The following is a 14,452-nucleotide window of genomic DNA, read 5'->3' as shown; positions in this document are numbered from 1 at the left end:
CATCTTCACAGCTGATAATGTGAAATATGTCTGTTTCCCCCCCAGAGTTAACCCATAGAGTTCATTAAATCTTGGCCTCACCAATATTTTGGGATAAAGAAAAAACAAAATGTACTTTATTATATCATATACCTTCTAGCAGGGGGGATGGACTGGATGGGCTTTAAAGGTCCCTTCCAACCCAAGCCGTTCTATGAATCTATGATTCTGTCAGATTCTAATTTCGTTTCTTGGAAGGTGGGAATTGAAAGGGCAGGAAAAGGGCTCCTTTCATAAAGGAATGAAAATAAATAAATGATTTATTATGGGCCAAACTGATATTTTATATTGAGAATAGTACATTATACAATGTCAAAGTACATTATACAATGTCAAAGTATTTTTGTGGACTTCACTACAAAGTGTAGAAATGCATTTAAAAAATTAGAAATTATATGCAGAGGGCATGTACCTATGCCAGTTCATTGTGCTGCAAAGTAGTTTTATGTATATGCTAGAAAAAAGATTATGTTTCAGGGGAATTAGCAGCTAGATTGTGCATGACCTTTTATGTGAATGTACTGTGCTGGACAATACTCTGGCATTTTCCTGTTCTTGTTTTGGCTTTTCCCACTATTCATGTAAAACATGTGATACATTTATATTACTATGTTTATCATGTGATTGACATAATCCACTTGAGAAGAAAAATGATCTGTAGAAGCCTTGTGACCCAGCTGAGACTGGGTGGGGAAGTTGGGACATAGGAAACTGAATTAGAAGAGATTACGAAAGGAAGATCTATTTTTAAAATTATGCCACAGCGAAAATGAAGCTAGCGCTGTTATTTAGGGTGGGCAGCAGAGAGTAATAATGAGACACGTGAAGTCTAGTTTAGCATTTCTCTGTGAATTGTGTCCTCTCTTTTTGTCATAATAGAGTTCAGATGAGGTCACAAATCAATAGATAGCAAGGCACCGCAGAAGCTCAGACTTCAGGTGGTTCCATAATAACAATGCGAGAGAGACCATAGCAGTCCGGCTGCATACCCGTCTCCTTCAGTGTCCTGCGCTGACAGTGTCCAATAGCACGTGTTTGCAGTGTAGGAGCACAGCAAGATAAGCGTATGTGATGCTTTCCCAAGACTTTAGTGCTTTCTGGGTCAGGGGTTTGCTGAGCCGAAGATGGTACGCATTCATTCATTTGCCCTATTTGCTTTTGAACTTGAGTGATTTTTCAAGTACTTTATTTAATAAAATCCTGAACTCTTCTCTGCTCTGCCTTTTGTACTAGAAGGGATGATTAGCAATTGTTCATTGTTCACCTTCTCCATACAACTTATTGGTTATACTCTCTCCACCCCTTTCCACTGTCAATCTTCCTGGTAGAAGAATCCTATCTTGGTTAATAATTAACCGTATAAAAGCCCTTATGCAGTCCTTTCTATCTCTTGTCTCATTTCTTTCTACCTTTCCTTATGCTATTCTGTCCTTTTTGACAAAGGATACATTTTTGACAAAGGAGAAAGGGGAAAACTGAAACATGGGGGTCCATTGTAAATTTTATACAGTACTGTAGAGAATGGTATCTTCCCTTTTTTTCCCCAAATACAGTGTTCTGCTGTGATGTGGTGGTGGCGAGGGAGGTGGTGCTTGACGATGGCTGAGCATCGAGCTTATGACAAGAACTCTGAATAACATTCCAGGGTTTTACTCAGTGTGGTAGTAGCAAGTGGAGAGATGATCATTGTGAGGTTAGGATTCTTCATTCGTCGTGAAACACCGTGTAGATGAGGTAAATGATGTACATCTGCTAGTTCTACTTGCAATATTTGGGTCCATCTGCAGCTGGATTACCCTGAATAGCTTGAGTGGCTTCACAGACTTTTCACTTTTCTAAATGATTCGCTTTTCTGGATCATTTAGAAATAATTTAAACAGAAAAGGCTTCGACAGAGATCCGTTTAGAGCTTGCTGATCAATTTGTCTTCACTAAGAAAACTGGCTGCTACTTCTATTTCATATCTTTTTGCTAGTTATTTATTTGTGCAAATGCCTTCCCACTCTATCACAGGTAAGCTCAGTTGCTACCAGAGCTTTTGACAGCGGCTGTTTTGGAACAGCTTTGTAAAACCTACTAGATAGTATCAGCTGGACCTTCTTTGTCCATATAGCAGCCATCTCCTTTAGATATCTAACTTTTGAGGAATAAGCTGTGCAAAGATGCATTGGCTCTTAAGAGCTCATCTTTATCTGTGTACTCTGATTCTTTTGAAGCAGTTTCTCTTGCTGCTGGTGACTTAAAATGTGGCTGCTTATGAGGTGTCACTGTGTCAGGGCACATCCATAGGCAAGGAAACACTACTGAGTCTGTCCTCTCCTGTCTGGATTTTTTACTTTCCAAACTTGTTCCAATGCCATCTGTTCTTATGTGTTATACCCTGCAATTCCTCCATACTGTCTGCTGAAGCTTCGGCGAAATTGCCTGTGTGAACTAGTTTGTGCCTTTCTCGCTAATAAATCACAGAGGTGCACACAAAAGGGTTTCTTTTGCCGTGGCCTGCTTTGGTACAGTTCAAGTACCACAGTTAAGAACCTCTGACTTGGAGATGATTCCTGAAAGTGGCGCGTGGTGCTTTTTCAAAGCATTTCTCTGTGGCAGAACGTTGGATTTAACTGCTGGCTGAAATTATGTTTCGTGAGGGGGAGCTGTGACATCCTTATAAACCTGAATGATGGCAAGGGGGTGTAATATCTGAAAATAGATGTTAAAGATTTCAGCAGTGTGTCCTGGAATCCAAGAGGGATTGTTCAGAGCTGTTGATGGGTGGATAAAAGCTTTACTGTACGCCTGTTCTGATGATGTGTTACTTATGTATTCTGGTGACCGAGGGGATGAGTCTTCTAAGAAATGGTCGAGACTTGTTGATTGATGGACAGTTTGAAGATGATCGTATGTTACGAAGAACTCCTCTGTGGGAAGGACAGCAGTTAGTTATTGGAGTCCTCTCTGTAAACTTTTTCCCTAGAATGGTGTGATGGTTTAGCCCGAGTTACCACACAGTTTCTTGCTCACCCTCCCCCTCGTCAGCGGGAATGAGGGAGGGAATTGGGAAGGAAGAAAAACTCGTTGGTTGAGATGAAGACAGTTTACTAAAATAGCAAAGGAAAACTACAGTAATAACAGAATATAAGGATATTAAAACATACAAAATGAACAATGTACGTTTTCTCACCACCCGATGTCCCGATGACCGATACAGCCTGTCCCGAGCAGCGATCGTGGAAACGACACTGAGCAGCAAGCAAAGGAGCAAAAGGGAGCCAGCAAGGGAGAGGGAACAATAGCAGCGAACGAACAAGAAATGGATGCCAGGAAGGCAGATAGCTGCCCTGGCCAACCCCCACTTATATACTGAGCATGACGCTTATGGTATGGAATACTCTCTTTGGCCAGTTTGGGTCAATTATTCTGTCTGTCTTTCTCCCAGCTTCCTGCATCTGCACATTGGTGAGACTTGGAAAGCCGGACAGTGTCTTTGGTCTCATTTACAAAAACTGGTATCATCAGAGTGTTTTATGAGCATTCTCCACACACGAAATCCAAAACACACCAGTTACTGAGAAGAAAATCAACTCTGTCCCTCCTGAAACCAAGACAAATGGTTACATTATTCTGTATTTCCTGTATACATTTGTGTTCATACTTTTCGAATAATACTGCGAAGAGGAATTGTATACCTAAAATTGAAGACTGTGTTGCATAATACATTTTTAGCTTAACAGATGAGAAACATCTGTAGTTTTGGCAGTAACCTTTGGAATCATAATCAGACTATAAAATAGCCTCGAATTTCTGGGATTCTATCATCATCAGTAGCTATTTTTACCATTCTTCTTGTTTCAGAGATGTTAAATTGTGTTCTTGTTAAATAATTTTAACAAGACAGAGTTTGGTATATTTGGTCAGTTTATTTGGGTTTTTTTAGTGTTTCCTGACTTTCATTTAATTTAGTGTAGCTGGAAAGGCAACTACTCTTGAGGTTTGCTTTCTGCTATTTTGAAAATACCCATATTGCTATTTGCATACCCTATTGATTGCTGAAATGTCAAACAGAAGAGACTTACATAATTTACTGATGACTACAAATTTATCAATGAAGGAATTGGATTTCATACTGCTGTATTAAGAATGAGGAACATGAGATGGATGTTATTTTTGTATGAGAACTTATTTTCTAGTTGAGAGTGATCATCCAGATTGTATCTACAGCTGATGGGAGCAGTTAATTTATCTTCTGTGATTTTTGTTTATTATTTTTTTTTTGACTGAAGTAGACCTAAGAAAAGAGCTTTGGCTGTCTTTATTAATAGAGTACTCTGAATTCTAAAGAGCTGATTACATATTGATGCAGTAGAGTCCTTATATCAGATTTTCTTTGTGTGGCCACTAGAATCCTTTTATAAATGAACGGTTTCCATCTGTAAACTAACAGACCTATTAGGACTACTTTTCGTAAGACTAAATATATTAAGTCACTATCCTTGGCCATATTTTAACAATCTATTGTATCAACAGTTACTTTTTCTGGTACCTTTCCTTTAGCTTTCTTTCCGAGCTCACTTTTTATTGTTACGTAATAGAAAAGTATTTGATGACTGAAGAACTAGCAGTTGCATCAAATCCAGTTTCTTTCCTGGTTGCGTCCTTTGTTCAGTAGTTTTTGTGTAGTAAATAATTGTCATAGGAAGCCAGCTGTTGTTTGCTAATTCAAAACTGCAAATGCAGTGTTAACATGCAGTAATCTTTTTCAGACTATTACTTGTTGGACTTAGCAGAGTAAGACCAGTCAGTCATTAATCTCTCTACAATTCAAACTACTCTTCTGTCTGCAGCCACTTACGCTCATGTGTCCCATGAATGGTGTCTCTGTGTCAGTGTAGTCTTGGTATGTTCAGAGAAGTTGAAAGTGGCCTGGAAATTGGATTTAATATTATAATTAATATTATAATATTAATATAATATAATATATTAATATAATAATATTATAATCTAATTATTTTTTAAACAATAGTGTATCTAGAATTACTTTCACAAATAAATGTATCTTGTTATTGTATTAACATTTCTCCATTTTTACTGGTGTTTTCAATAGTAACTTTTCGCTCAGGCTTTTTAAAATCCTGTGATTTTGAGACATACTTGAATTTTTTTAGTATTTTTGTTGGACTGAAGAGAAAAGTCATGCTGTTTCAATATAGGACTGTATTTTGCAAAACAACTTAAAAATAAAGGATACTTGTACCTTCTTGTTTTGGTAAAATTGCATACTAGAAAAAAAAAAGGTATTTAAAGGATAATACTATCTAAATACTGGAGGGGCAAGGAGAAGTCATTAGAGGCTGGATCATGGCCTGCCACTTAAGTGTTTGGCAATTGTCAGTGTTCCTGCACTTTGGGAGAAGCATTAAGTGTTTTTTCTTTGGTTGAAATCTGTATTTATGATTTCTTCATGGAGGAAGAATGAATCCAGAATGCTGACAAGTGTAGTGTTTTTCTTGGATTGTGTTGTCTGCATTATTCCAGTCTGGAGCCAGTTGTTCTGTTTCTCCTGCCTCTGATGTAAACAAGAATTTAAAACCTCATTTATCCAGCGGTGACTTCTGCTGGGCCATACGAGCTGAGAGAACAGTCTAGGTTTGATGGAATCCCTAGTTTTTCCTCTTTAATTAAACACTGCTTTGAGTCTCGATGTGTAAGAGCAAACGTTTGGTGCTGTTTGATTCTCTTCAGATTTTGATTGAAATTCTTTTTCATGTTCCTCTCATCTGTGTGGGTGTTTGCCTAGTGTATGTAGTTTGTTGTTTCTTTGCCCTTTCCCTTTGTGAAATCTGTATATATGGTTGAAACTATGTTTTATTTTAGTGGAAATTTTTTCTGTGCTTTTCTCATTATTTCTTGGAAGCTCAAGGTTCAACATACCTTGTGGCAGATGGTGCAGAGGATAGTTTTAGTTTCCATGGTGTTCTTTCCCTGGCCTTTAGGCTTTCTGGTTATCTGCTTTAAGTTCTGCACAGAGAGGCTTTAGTCGTAAGGGATTCAGTGGCTTTGACATAAAAAGATGTTCGGGGAGAAGATGAAATCCATCTGTGTCACGTGGGAACATCTCAATCATAGCTTAGGTGTTTGCATTGAAAGGGGTGTGTTCTCTTAAATTGGAAAAAAAGCACGATGCCCACTGGAGGTCACTATTTCAACTCATGGAATTCCACTTGCAGTGCTCTAGTGTGTGTGCAGGTGACATGTAGGGCGTACTCCATGTCTGAGCATGGATTTATTTAGAACAAGGTATTTGAATGATTAAATTAAATCTATGCCTGAGTGAGTTTTTAAATGCTGGTGAAGAGGCATTACAGGACTGGACGGGGGGGTGGGAGGGGGCAGACCTTATTTGCAATTCATCCTTTCTTTTGACACGTCATGTTTCATGTCCATGCCCCTATTGTATTTTGATAAATGTGATTAAAGAATATATAATTGTACACTATGATAATTTTTTAAAATTTATTTTTAAAATTGAGTCATGTAATAACTTTTTTATTGCATTCATATTTTCTGAAACATTAAGATGAATTATTATTTTCCCTGGTTAATGAAAACTAAAGATGCCTAGAAAAATATTGAAGATATATGTCATGTTAGTGCTTATGAAAAGTACAAATTCTAGTGTATTCTTTCATCTGTCTACTTAAGTATAGTGATGTATAGTAATATAGGATTTTTGCAGAGTATTAGTTGCACAGATGGTACTTGAAATAGTTTCAACTTGGAGGAAAGTAATTCCTGCAGTTGGTTTCCTGTTATAGTCTTTGCAGTTAGGACTGCCTGTTCCATTGATGAGTTGTGTAGTAGAGTAAGAATTGTGAGACAAGGAAATCTCACAATTTAATTGGCGATTAAAGTGATTTACAAGCCTGGTTTAATTTAAAAATTTTTTAAAAGCAACAGCTTTTATGTTGCTACTGAGCTTAATTTCTGATAAGGGCAGAAATAAAGATGTCGGATGAGGAAAAGTTGACTGACAGTTTTTCTGGGCAGCTACGTAGTATCTATTTTTATGTAAGGAGTGATCTAAAGTGCTATGCTTAGAAAAAAAATTCACACACAGATTCAACCCTCATATGTCTTTCTCTCTCTTTTTCCCCACCCTCTAGTGATATGCAGTTTCCGAGGAACCGTACCGCAAGGCTTGGTCCTGGAACTAGGTGAAACTGTCCAGATCCTAGAGAAATGTGAAGGTAAGTGATGTCCAAGAAGGAATCTCATTTTCTATATAAGAATGCACAAATATCTTAATCTAGCAGGTTTTAATGAGTTGTTTGGAAATCGTAATGCATCAAATCAAAGCACTTGAATAAAACCTAATCTGACCCACTTTCCGTAGGAAAGGCTGAGTGCTGTTGGCGCTAATCCAGTCTGATAGGGGGTCAGTGTGTTTTAAGTTAACCATCTGTCCAGAAAATCTTGAACCCTGACCTTATTGTTGTGTTGTAATTGGGTCTTACAGTGAATGTTCATCACATAAAGTATATAATCAGTATCTTTTTTTACTATATTTTTTCTCAGTGTTACTGTTAGGCATTTCAGTTAAGTAGATCAGTGTTTATTATTTAGAAACATCTGAACACATGAAAAATATTAGTTATGAAATAGAATAGCAAGTAATTTGTGAGCAATACTGGAAAAATGTGAAGAATATGGGTTTAGGGGGGATTGCTTTGCATTTGTCTTCATGTATTTTTTTGTAGCTGAAGAAAAATGCGATTGTAAATGTTGTAACTGTAGTTTTTTCTTATGTGTCTGGAGATGTCTGTAGTGAATAAATTGAATGTCCGAATCCTCTGCTTTATTCACATGAATAGTGTGATTGAAGCTGTTGTGTTTAAAATGAGAAGGATTTTTATCCTAGTGTTCAGAGTAAGCAAGTCACGTAAAACCTGTCTATTGAGAAGTAGGTTGATAAGATAACAGTATGAGAATATGTTTCACTGTAGTCTGAGATAGAATAATATAACCTTAATCCTGAAGTGTTAAACCACATTCAAAACCAGACCCGTAAATTTGAATTCCAAATTAACATTTCACAAAGTTTTAGGTTTGTTTTTGTGTTTGTTCAGTTTACAATCATTTTTAATCTCCAGTGTTAGTGATGCTACACAAACCTTCTGTGTGCGTATGAGAAAAGTGCTTTTCTTCTCTCATGCCTGGAACAGTCTTTTGATGCTTTTTCTTGTACTCGGGTGGTTTTTCTGTTTACCTACTGACTTAGCTCTTCATGGAAGTGACCTCTTACGTGCTAATTTTTCTAGGAAAGTAGTAGCTTCCTCATCTACACTTGTAAACCATTTTCTGTTGAAGGAGAGTTTTGCAGTGCAATAGTGACGTTTGATCTGTGAAGAAGCATGCTGTAAACAATTCCTGCAGTATTATACCTGCAAATGATGGTTTTTTTAAACAAAATTAAGCACTGAGTGTTGATTGTAGTTGTTCTGCCAGGTCTCGTGAATTAGTACATGGTGCAAGCTCAGGAAAAATCTATTACTTTGCATAGGATAGCATAACTCTAGGATAAAACTATATATTTCTGAAAGCAGTCATGATATTTTCAAACCATTTCTGGTAAACAAGATTTTCTTGGGTGGAAAGGAGGTGTTTGCACAGAAGTTCTTTTGGTTTGTTTTTTAAGCTTTCTGTCCTGTCATTTTGGTTGAGGTGCCTTTACCATAGACTTTACATATATAAAAAGATACATTGATTTTGATAATAACATGTAGAACTCCACAATATGAAACTCATCTGAATATTCAGATGGTCTGTGCTGCAGCTCTTACATGTGTGAATTATGGAAAAAACCACACTAAATGTGCAAAGTAAGTTCTTAAAAGAAAAAAAAATAGCCATTGTTTAATCATTCTTGTCTAAGTGGTTGTTTAACATGATCCTTGGGTTGCCTTGCAAATTTAGAATGAAACATACCTCATCATCTACTTCTGCATTATTTACTGGGGATTCCTTTGTTCAGACAAACTGGATAAATTAGCGTTAACCTGTGCAAATAATGGTCACTACTGTGGAAGTCTACAGAATACCCCTTGCTGTTTCAGCTTTACTTCTTAGAATAGTTTGTGCATAATTCTGTGCAGTAGGGACTTTGCTGTCTGGGTTAAAAGGATTCGCATACACGCAGACCATCTAGTGATGTGAAGAATGATTTCAGAGACTCATTGAAGAATTCAAGGCTGACAAAGATTCAAATACTAGCTATACTTCTGAATGTGCTTATTTTTAATCATAATGACGTATTGAATAACTATTATTATAGTTAGGATTATTATATTATTGTTACTATTATTATAGAAAAGAGCAAGTGCTCTTTTGTAGTGACTGGTGTAAAAAGCATTAGCTGCATTTAGAGCAATTGAATGAAAAAGTAGGGAATTTTCTATATCAAGTTCTCAGGTGCCTCTGTAGGTAAGTTTATATATATTTGCAGAGTACAGGAGCAAATATATATGCATACACACACATATATATACTTAATTGTCTCTTTAAGGCTAATAAGGTTTCTCCTGGAAACCATGCTAAGGCACATGGAGAGCAAGGAGGTGGTTGGTGACAGCCAACATGGCTTCACCAAGGGCAGATTGTGCCTGACCAATTTGGTGGCCTTCTATGACGGGGTGACAGCATCGGCGGACAAGGGACGAGCAACGGCTATCATCTACCTGGACTTGTGCAAAGCTTTTGACACTGTCCCGCACGACATCCTTCTCTCTAAACTAGAGAGACATGGGTTTGATGGACGGTGGATGAGGAGTTGGCTGGGTGGCCGCGCTCAGAGAGTGGTGGTCAACGGCTCAATGTCCATGTGGAGACCGGTCACGAGTGTTGTCCCTCAGGGGTCCGTGCTGGGCCCGGCCCTGTTCAACATCTTTGTTGGCGACATGGACAGTGGGATAGAGTGCACCCTCAGCAAGTTCACTGATGACACCAAGCTGTGTGGTGCCGTCGACACGCTGGAAGGGAGGGATGCCATCCAGAGGGACCTTGACAGGCTGGAGAGGTGGGCCTGTGCCAACCTCATGAAGTTCAACCAGGAAAAGTGCAAGGTCCTGCTCCTGGGTCATGGCAATCCCAGGCACAAATACAGGCTGGGCGGGGAATGGATGGAGAGCAGCCCTGAGGAGAAGGACTTGGGAGTGCTGGTGGACGAGAAGCTCAACATGAGCAGGCAGTGTGCCCTTGCGGCTCAGAAGGCCAACCGCATCCTGGGCTGCATCAAGAGAAGCGTGGCCAGCAGGTCGAGGGAGGGGATTCTGCCCCTCTACTCTGCCCTGGTGAGACCCCACCTGGAGTACTGTGTCCAGTTCTGGAGCCCCCAACACAAGAAGGACATGGACCAGTTGGAGAAGGTCCAGAGGAGGGCCACGAAGATGATAAAAGGGCTGGAGCACCTCTCTTATGAGGACAGGCTGAGAGAGTTGGGGCTGTTCAGCCTGGAGAAGAGGAGGCTCCGGGGAGACCTGATAGCGGTCTTCCAGTACCTCAAGGGGGCCTACAGGAAAGATGGGGAGAAACTGTTCAGTAGGGCCTGTTGCAATAGGACAAGGAGTAATGGTTTTAAAATAGAAGCAGGTAGATTTAGATTGGAAATCAGGAAAAAATTTTTTACAATGCGAGTTGTAGAACACTGGAACAGGTTGCCCAGAGAGGTGGTGGATGCTCCATCCTTGTAAACATTCCAGGCCAGGCTGGATGAGGCTCTGAGCAACCTGATCTAGTCGGGGATGTCCCTGCTCCTTGCAGGGGGGTTGGGCTAGATGACCTTTGAAGGTCCATTCCAACTCTAACCATTCTATGAGTCTATAAATATGAATACCAATTGATAACACATCTTTAAAAAACTTTCTATTGTGGTTATTTGTGCATTTTTAAAACAAAATGCCGTGAAGTACAGTTGTCTTTGTTACCATGGATGTTGTTCGTGTACTTGAAACTGGAACTTTTGAATTTCAGTCAATTTGTGTGCCTGCCACTCTGTGTGCTTTCGTACCAGGCCACAAGTGTCTAAACTGCTGTTTTGTAACCCTGTCTAAATCTGACAAACGCCTGCCACTGCCCCCTCCCCTCCAATAATGCGGTATGACATGGTTCAAACCCATGGACTTAGTGTCTACCTTTCCTTTGAAAGCTCCATCCATATTTTCATCAAATGTTACACTATTTCTAAAGCATGTGATGTTACTAGGGTGGTTTTACAGTTACTGTTTGCATGAAGGACTCTGAGATCCTTGACTGGTCTCACTCAAAGGTAACAAATATTCTTCAAGATATCAGTTGTACATATGCTTGTTTTTCACAGCTTTCCCCCCCCCCCGTGCCCCTCTCTGACTCCTTCCGCTTATGATCTTCCCACTGAGGGAGAGCTGGAGCAGTAAGTGGTGTTCTCTGCTTTACATGCTGTGCACTGAGGAGGTGAAAGGGTACACATGTGGACTGCGTGTTCTGAAGAACACCTTGTTTTTCATGTAATACGGCTATCATCCTGCCACTGGCAGTAGCCGTGAGTAACTAGTTGCATTCAGAGTAAATTTAAAATGTCTGTTTTCTCCATTTACTTTTATTGCTGGGGAGCAATTTTCTTTAGATTAAAGATGCTACAGCTTCAGTGACTTTAATTATTACCTTGAGACTCTTGTATATTCACCGAAGAAAAGAAATACTAGCTGATGTCTGAAGCACCAGTTAAAAGAATATTATCTTACCCATGCAAATGCTAGTATCCACACAGTTATTTATTTACATGGTTTTAATGTGTGTGTATGTTAATAGTAGTGTTCTTACACCATCCATGTGATGTATTTAAAGTTTCCCTCTGTTATTCCAGTAGTGACAGCATGGTTAAATGAAGACTTTCCAGTAACTGGGATACCTAAGCAGCAGATATAGCTTGCAATTGGGGTTTTTTCTTAAATTCTAGAAGAACTCATTGTGCTTGAGAAGTGATACCTTTGCCATGCTTCCAAGCTGTACCATGCAGATGAGTGAGGAATCACACTTCAGACTCATTGCTGTGGGAGCAATGCATGTTCCTTCCGCCTGGAGTCAGGAGCTGTCCTGTGGCTGGCTAGCCAAGTTGTCTCACTCCCAGTAATTTGGATTTACCCTGAGAAAGATGTCTCCAGTGAGATATCTCTTCCTCTTCGCCTTTTGTGGAGTGTGCCAGTGGAACTGAAGTCTCTTGGACCCACACAGCTGCTGCAGAAGATCTTGCCTGGCTATCCAAACTAGTCTTTTGGAGCACGGGAATGGCTTCTTAATGGCACTCTGGCTAACACCAAGATAAACCACATTCTATCTCTTCTGCTTTTGTTGTGGCATCTCTCTGACTGCCTTGTTAGCATATTCCTGTGGTTCTGCTGGCATGAGGTGGCTCCCTGACATGGTGTTGGCAGGCTGGGTTGCGTACTCATCTGCTGCTCGTCCTGTCCTGGCACTGCTCAGAGCATCAAACTCAGAACACAGTGGTCTTGACATTGAGTGGTTTCGGCATCAAGAAGAAGCTTTTGCTAAGCACTGTTACCATCTCTCTTCTGGGTCTCTTTGAATACCTCTAGCTCTGCACAAAGATGCTCTGCAAGCAGCTTACATGCAGATTCAAAGGTAAAAGCCATTGTTTATTGGCTAGTGTATGCAAAATACAGCTTTCCTCCAGATTTTAGGGTTGCTCACAATACTGCAAAGTAAACTTATTTTTGTAGGACAAAGAAGGTTTGAATTCTTGTAGCAGATTCTACTAGCAGTGCTTTCTCTAAGAACCAAATTTAGCTTTAAGATTTGCCATAAATACTTTGGTAATTTATTTTCAGAATTCTGTATGTCAGGAAATTATATGTGGAATTTGTTTTTCCCTACAATCTGCAGCTGATGCTGCTTTATTCAACCTGGATACTTGAGCTTTATTTTTCTGAAAAATAGATCAATACCATTCAATTAGGACACTTTTATTTTTCTGCTACTGAGTGCTTGAAAGGGATGAGCATTTTCCATGTGACAGACCTTTTACTGATTAAGTGGAAATCTGAAAGGGGTTACAAGGTCTCTTTTAGAAAGAGTATCCTGTTTTGTTCAAGGCACTTTCAAGTAAAGATCAAAAGACATTGGTAGCTCTTCTAATCGCTCAGATAGAGAGATTGAGAGGTGCAGGCCTGCCACAGAGCTCCTTTTCCAATTTAACTAGGGTTCAACTTTTGCTGAGGCTTCCGAATGTAATACATCTTTGGAAAGACTGTTTTTCAGTTTTAATCTGAAAGTATGGAGGTTTCTGTAATAGGGCTTTGAGTTTCCCAAACTGTGAATTTCCATATGTATAGGTAGTTGTAGGTGAAAGATACATTATTTACCTAAGCATTTTTTTTTTGTGTATGATGTTGATACATACGATCCCACTCCATTTTTCTGTCCTGCCTCTTCAGAGGCCTTGTTGAATTCTAGGGTTTGGAGGAGCTAAGCAGGAATCCTAATACACATAGCTGAAAAAGACCTGGAAACAAAGGGAAGGACAGGGACACATTCTTGCATATACTGCTAAGTAATTTAGCTTTTATTACTGACCTGCAAGTAACCTGCAGTGTGAATATATGTGTAGAAAACGCACTTTGAAGAAAAAGTTGTGAGCAAGTGATTGTCTTAATGTGCAGGGGGAACGGACATAATGGGGTACTTCTCCTTTTGTTCTTCTCCAGTTTTATTACCATGGAAGTAATCTTTGAGGGATTGTTTGCTGTGTAGGATACCCAGAGGGCAGAGCTGTAGATCAGCCTATGCTTCACTTTTCTTGGCTTGTATCAAATATCATTAGAAGGTATTGGGGAAAAAAAAACAACTATAAAGGAGTGTGCTTTTTCCTGGGTTTTGTATTTCACCTTAGAAACATAATGTTGAGACTCTGTGGTAGGTTTAACTGGTATGGATCACTGTGCAGTAGAGTCCATGTAAAAGCAAAGCTGGGCTTTAAGATACAGCGATTTGTCCAGAACACACTGCAATGAATATGATTAATTCAGTTTTCTTCTACAGTACTTGAATTAAACGTTTGTCTTGGGCATACTGAACATGTAAAGCATGAAGTGTGTGAAATCAGGTACACTAGGAAAGTGTATGTAATTCCTGCACTGACGGTTTCTGTTTTACTGACCCATTATGTCTGTCATACTATCAGTTTCATTAAAACAAACAAACAAAAAGCTTTGCACCTTCATTCATCAAAATTTATCAAGTAAGTGACTTTGTCATGACACTTACCCGGAAATACACATCGACGCAACATTAAGATGCAGACCAAACGGCTGCATTCATCCCCAGTTTCTCACAGATGTTCAGACATAACAGTACAAGATCAGGGCTTTCTCTT

The 14,452-nt window shown here is 39.3% G+C and overlaps 1 protein-coding gene across 10 annotated transcripts in view; it reads left to right on the top strand.

The window, feature by feature from the left end:
• Positions 1-14,452, top strand: part of DOCK3 (dedicator of cytokinesis 3) — a 211,565-nt gene that overhangs the window by 13,897 nt on the left and 183,216 nt on the right. For all 10 annotated transcript variants that reach the window (XM_086755630.1, XM_086755629.1, XM_086755634.1 and 7 more), the window contains exon 2: positions 7,194-7,277. In XM_086755630.1, coding sequence (XP_086611756.1) covers positions 7,194-7,277 — 84 coding nt within the window. The remainder of the gene's footprint in view (positions 1-7,193; positions 7,278-14,452) is intronic.

Source organism: Chlamydotis macqueenii, chromosome 10, assembly GCF_036417535.1.
Source record: "Chlamydotis macqueenii isolate bChlMac1 chromosome 10, bChlMac1.mat, whole genome shotgun sequence".
Classification (NCBI taxonomy): domain Eukaryota; kingdom Metazoa; phylum Chordata; class Aves; order Otidiformes; family Otididae; genus Chlamydotis; species Chlamydotis macqueenii.
This window is presented reverse-complemented; position numbering and strand designations above follow the sequence as displayed.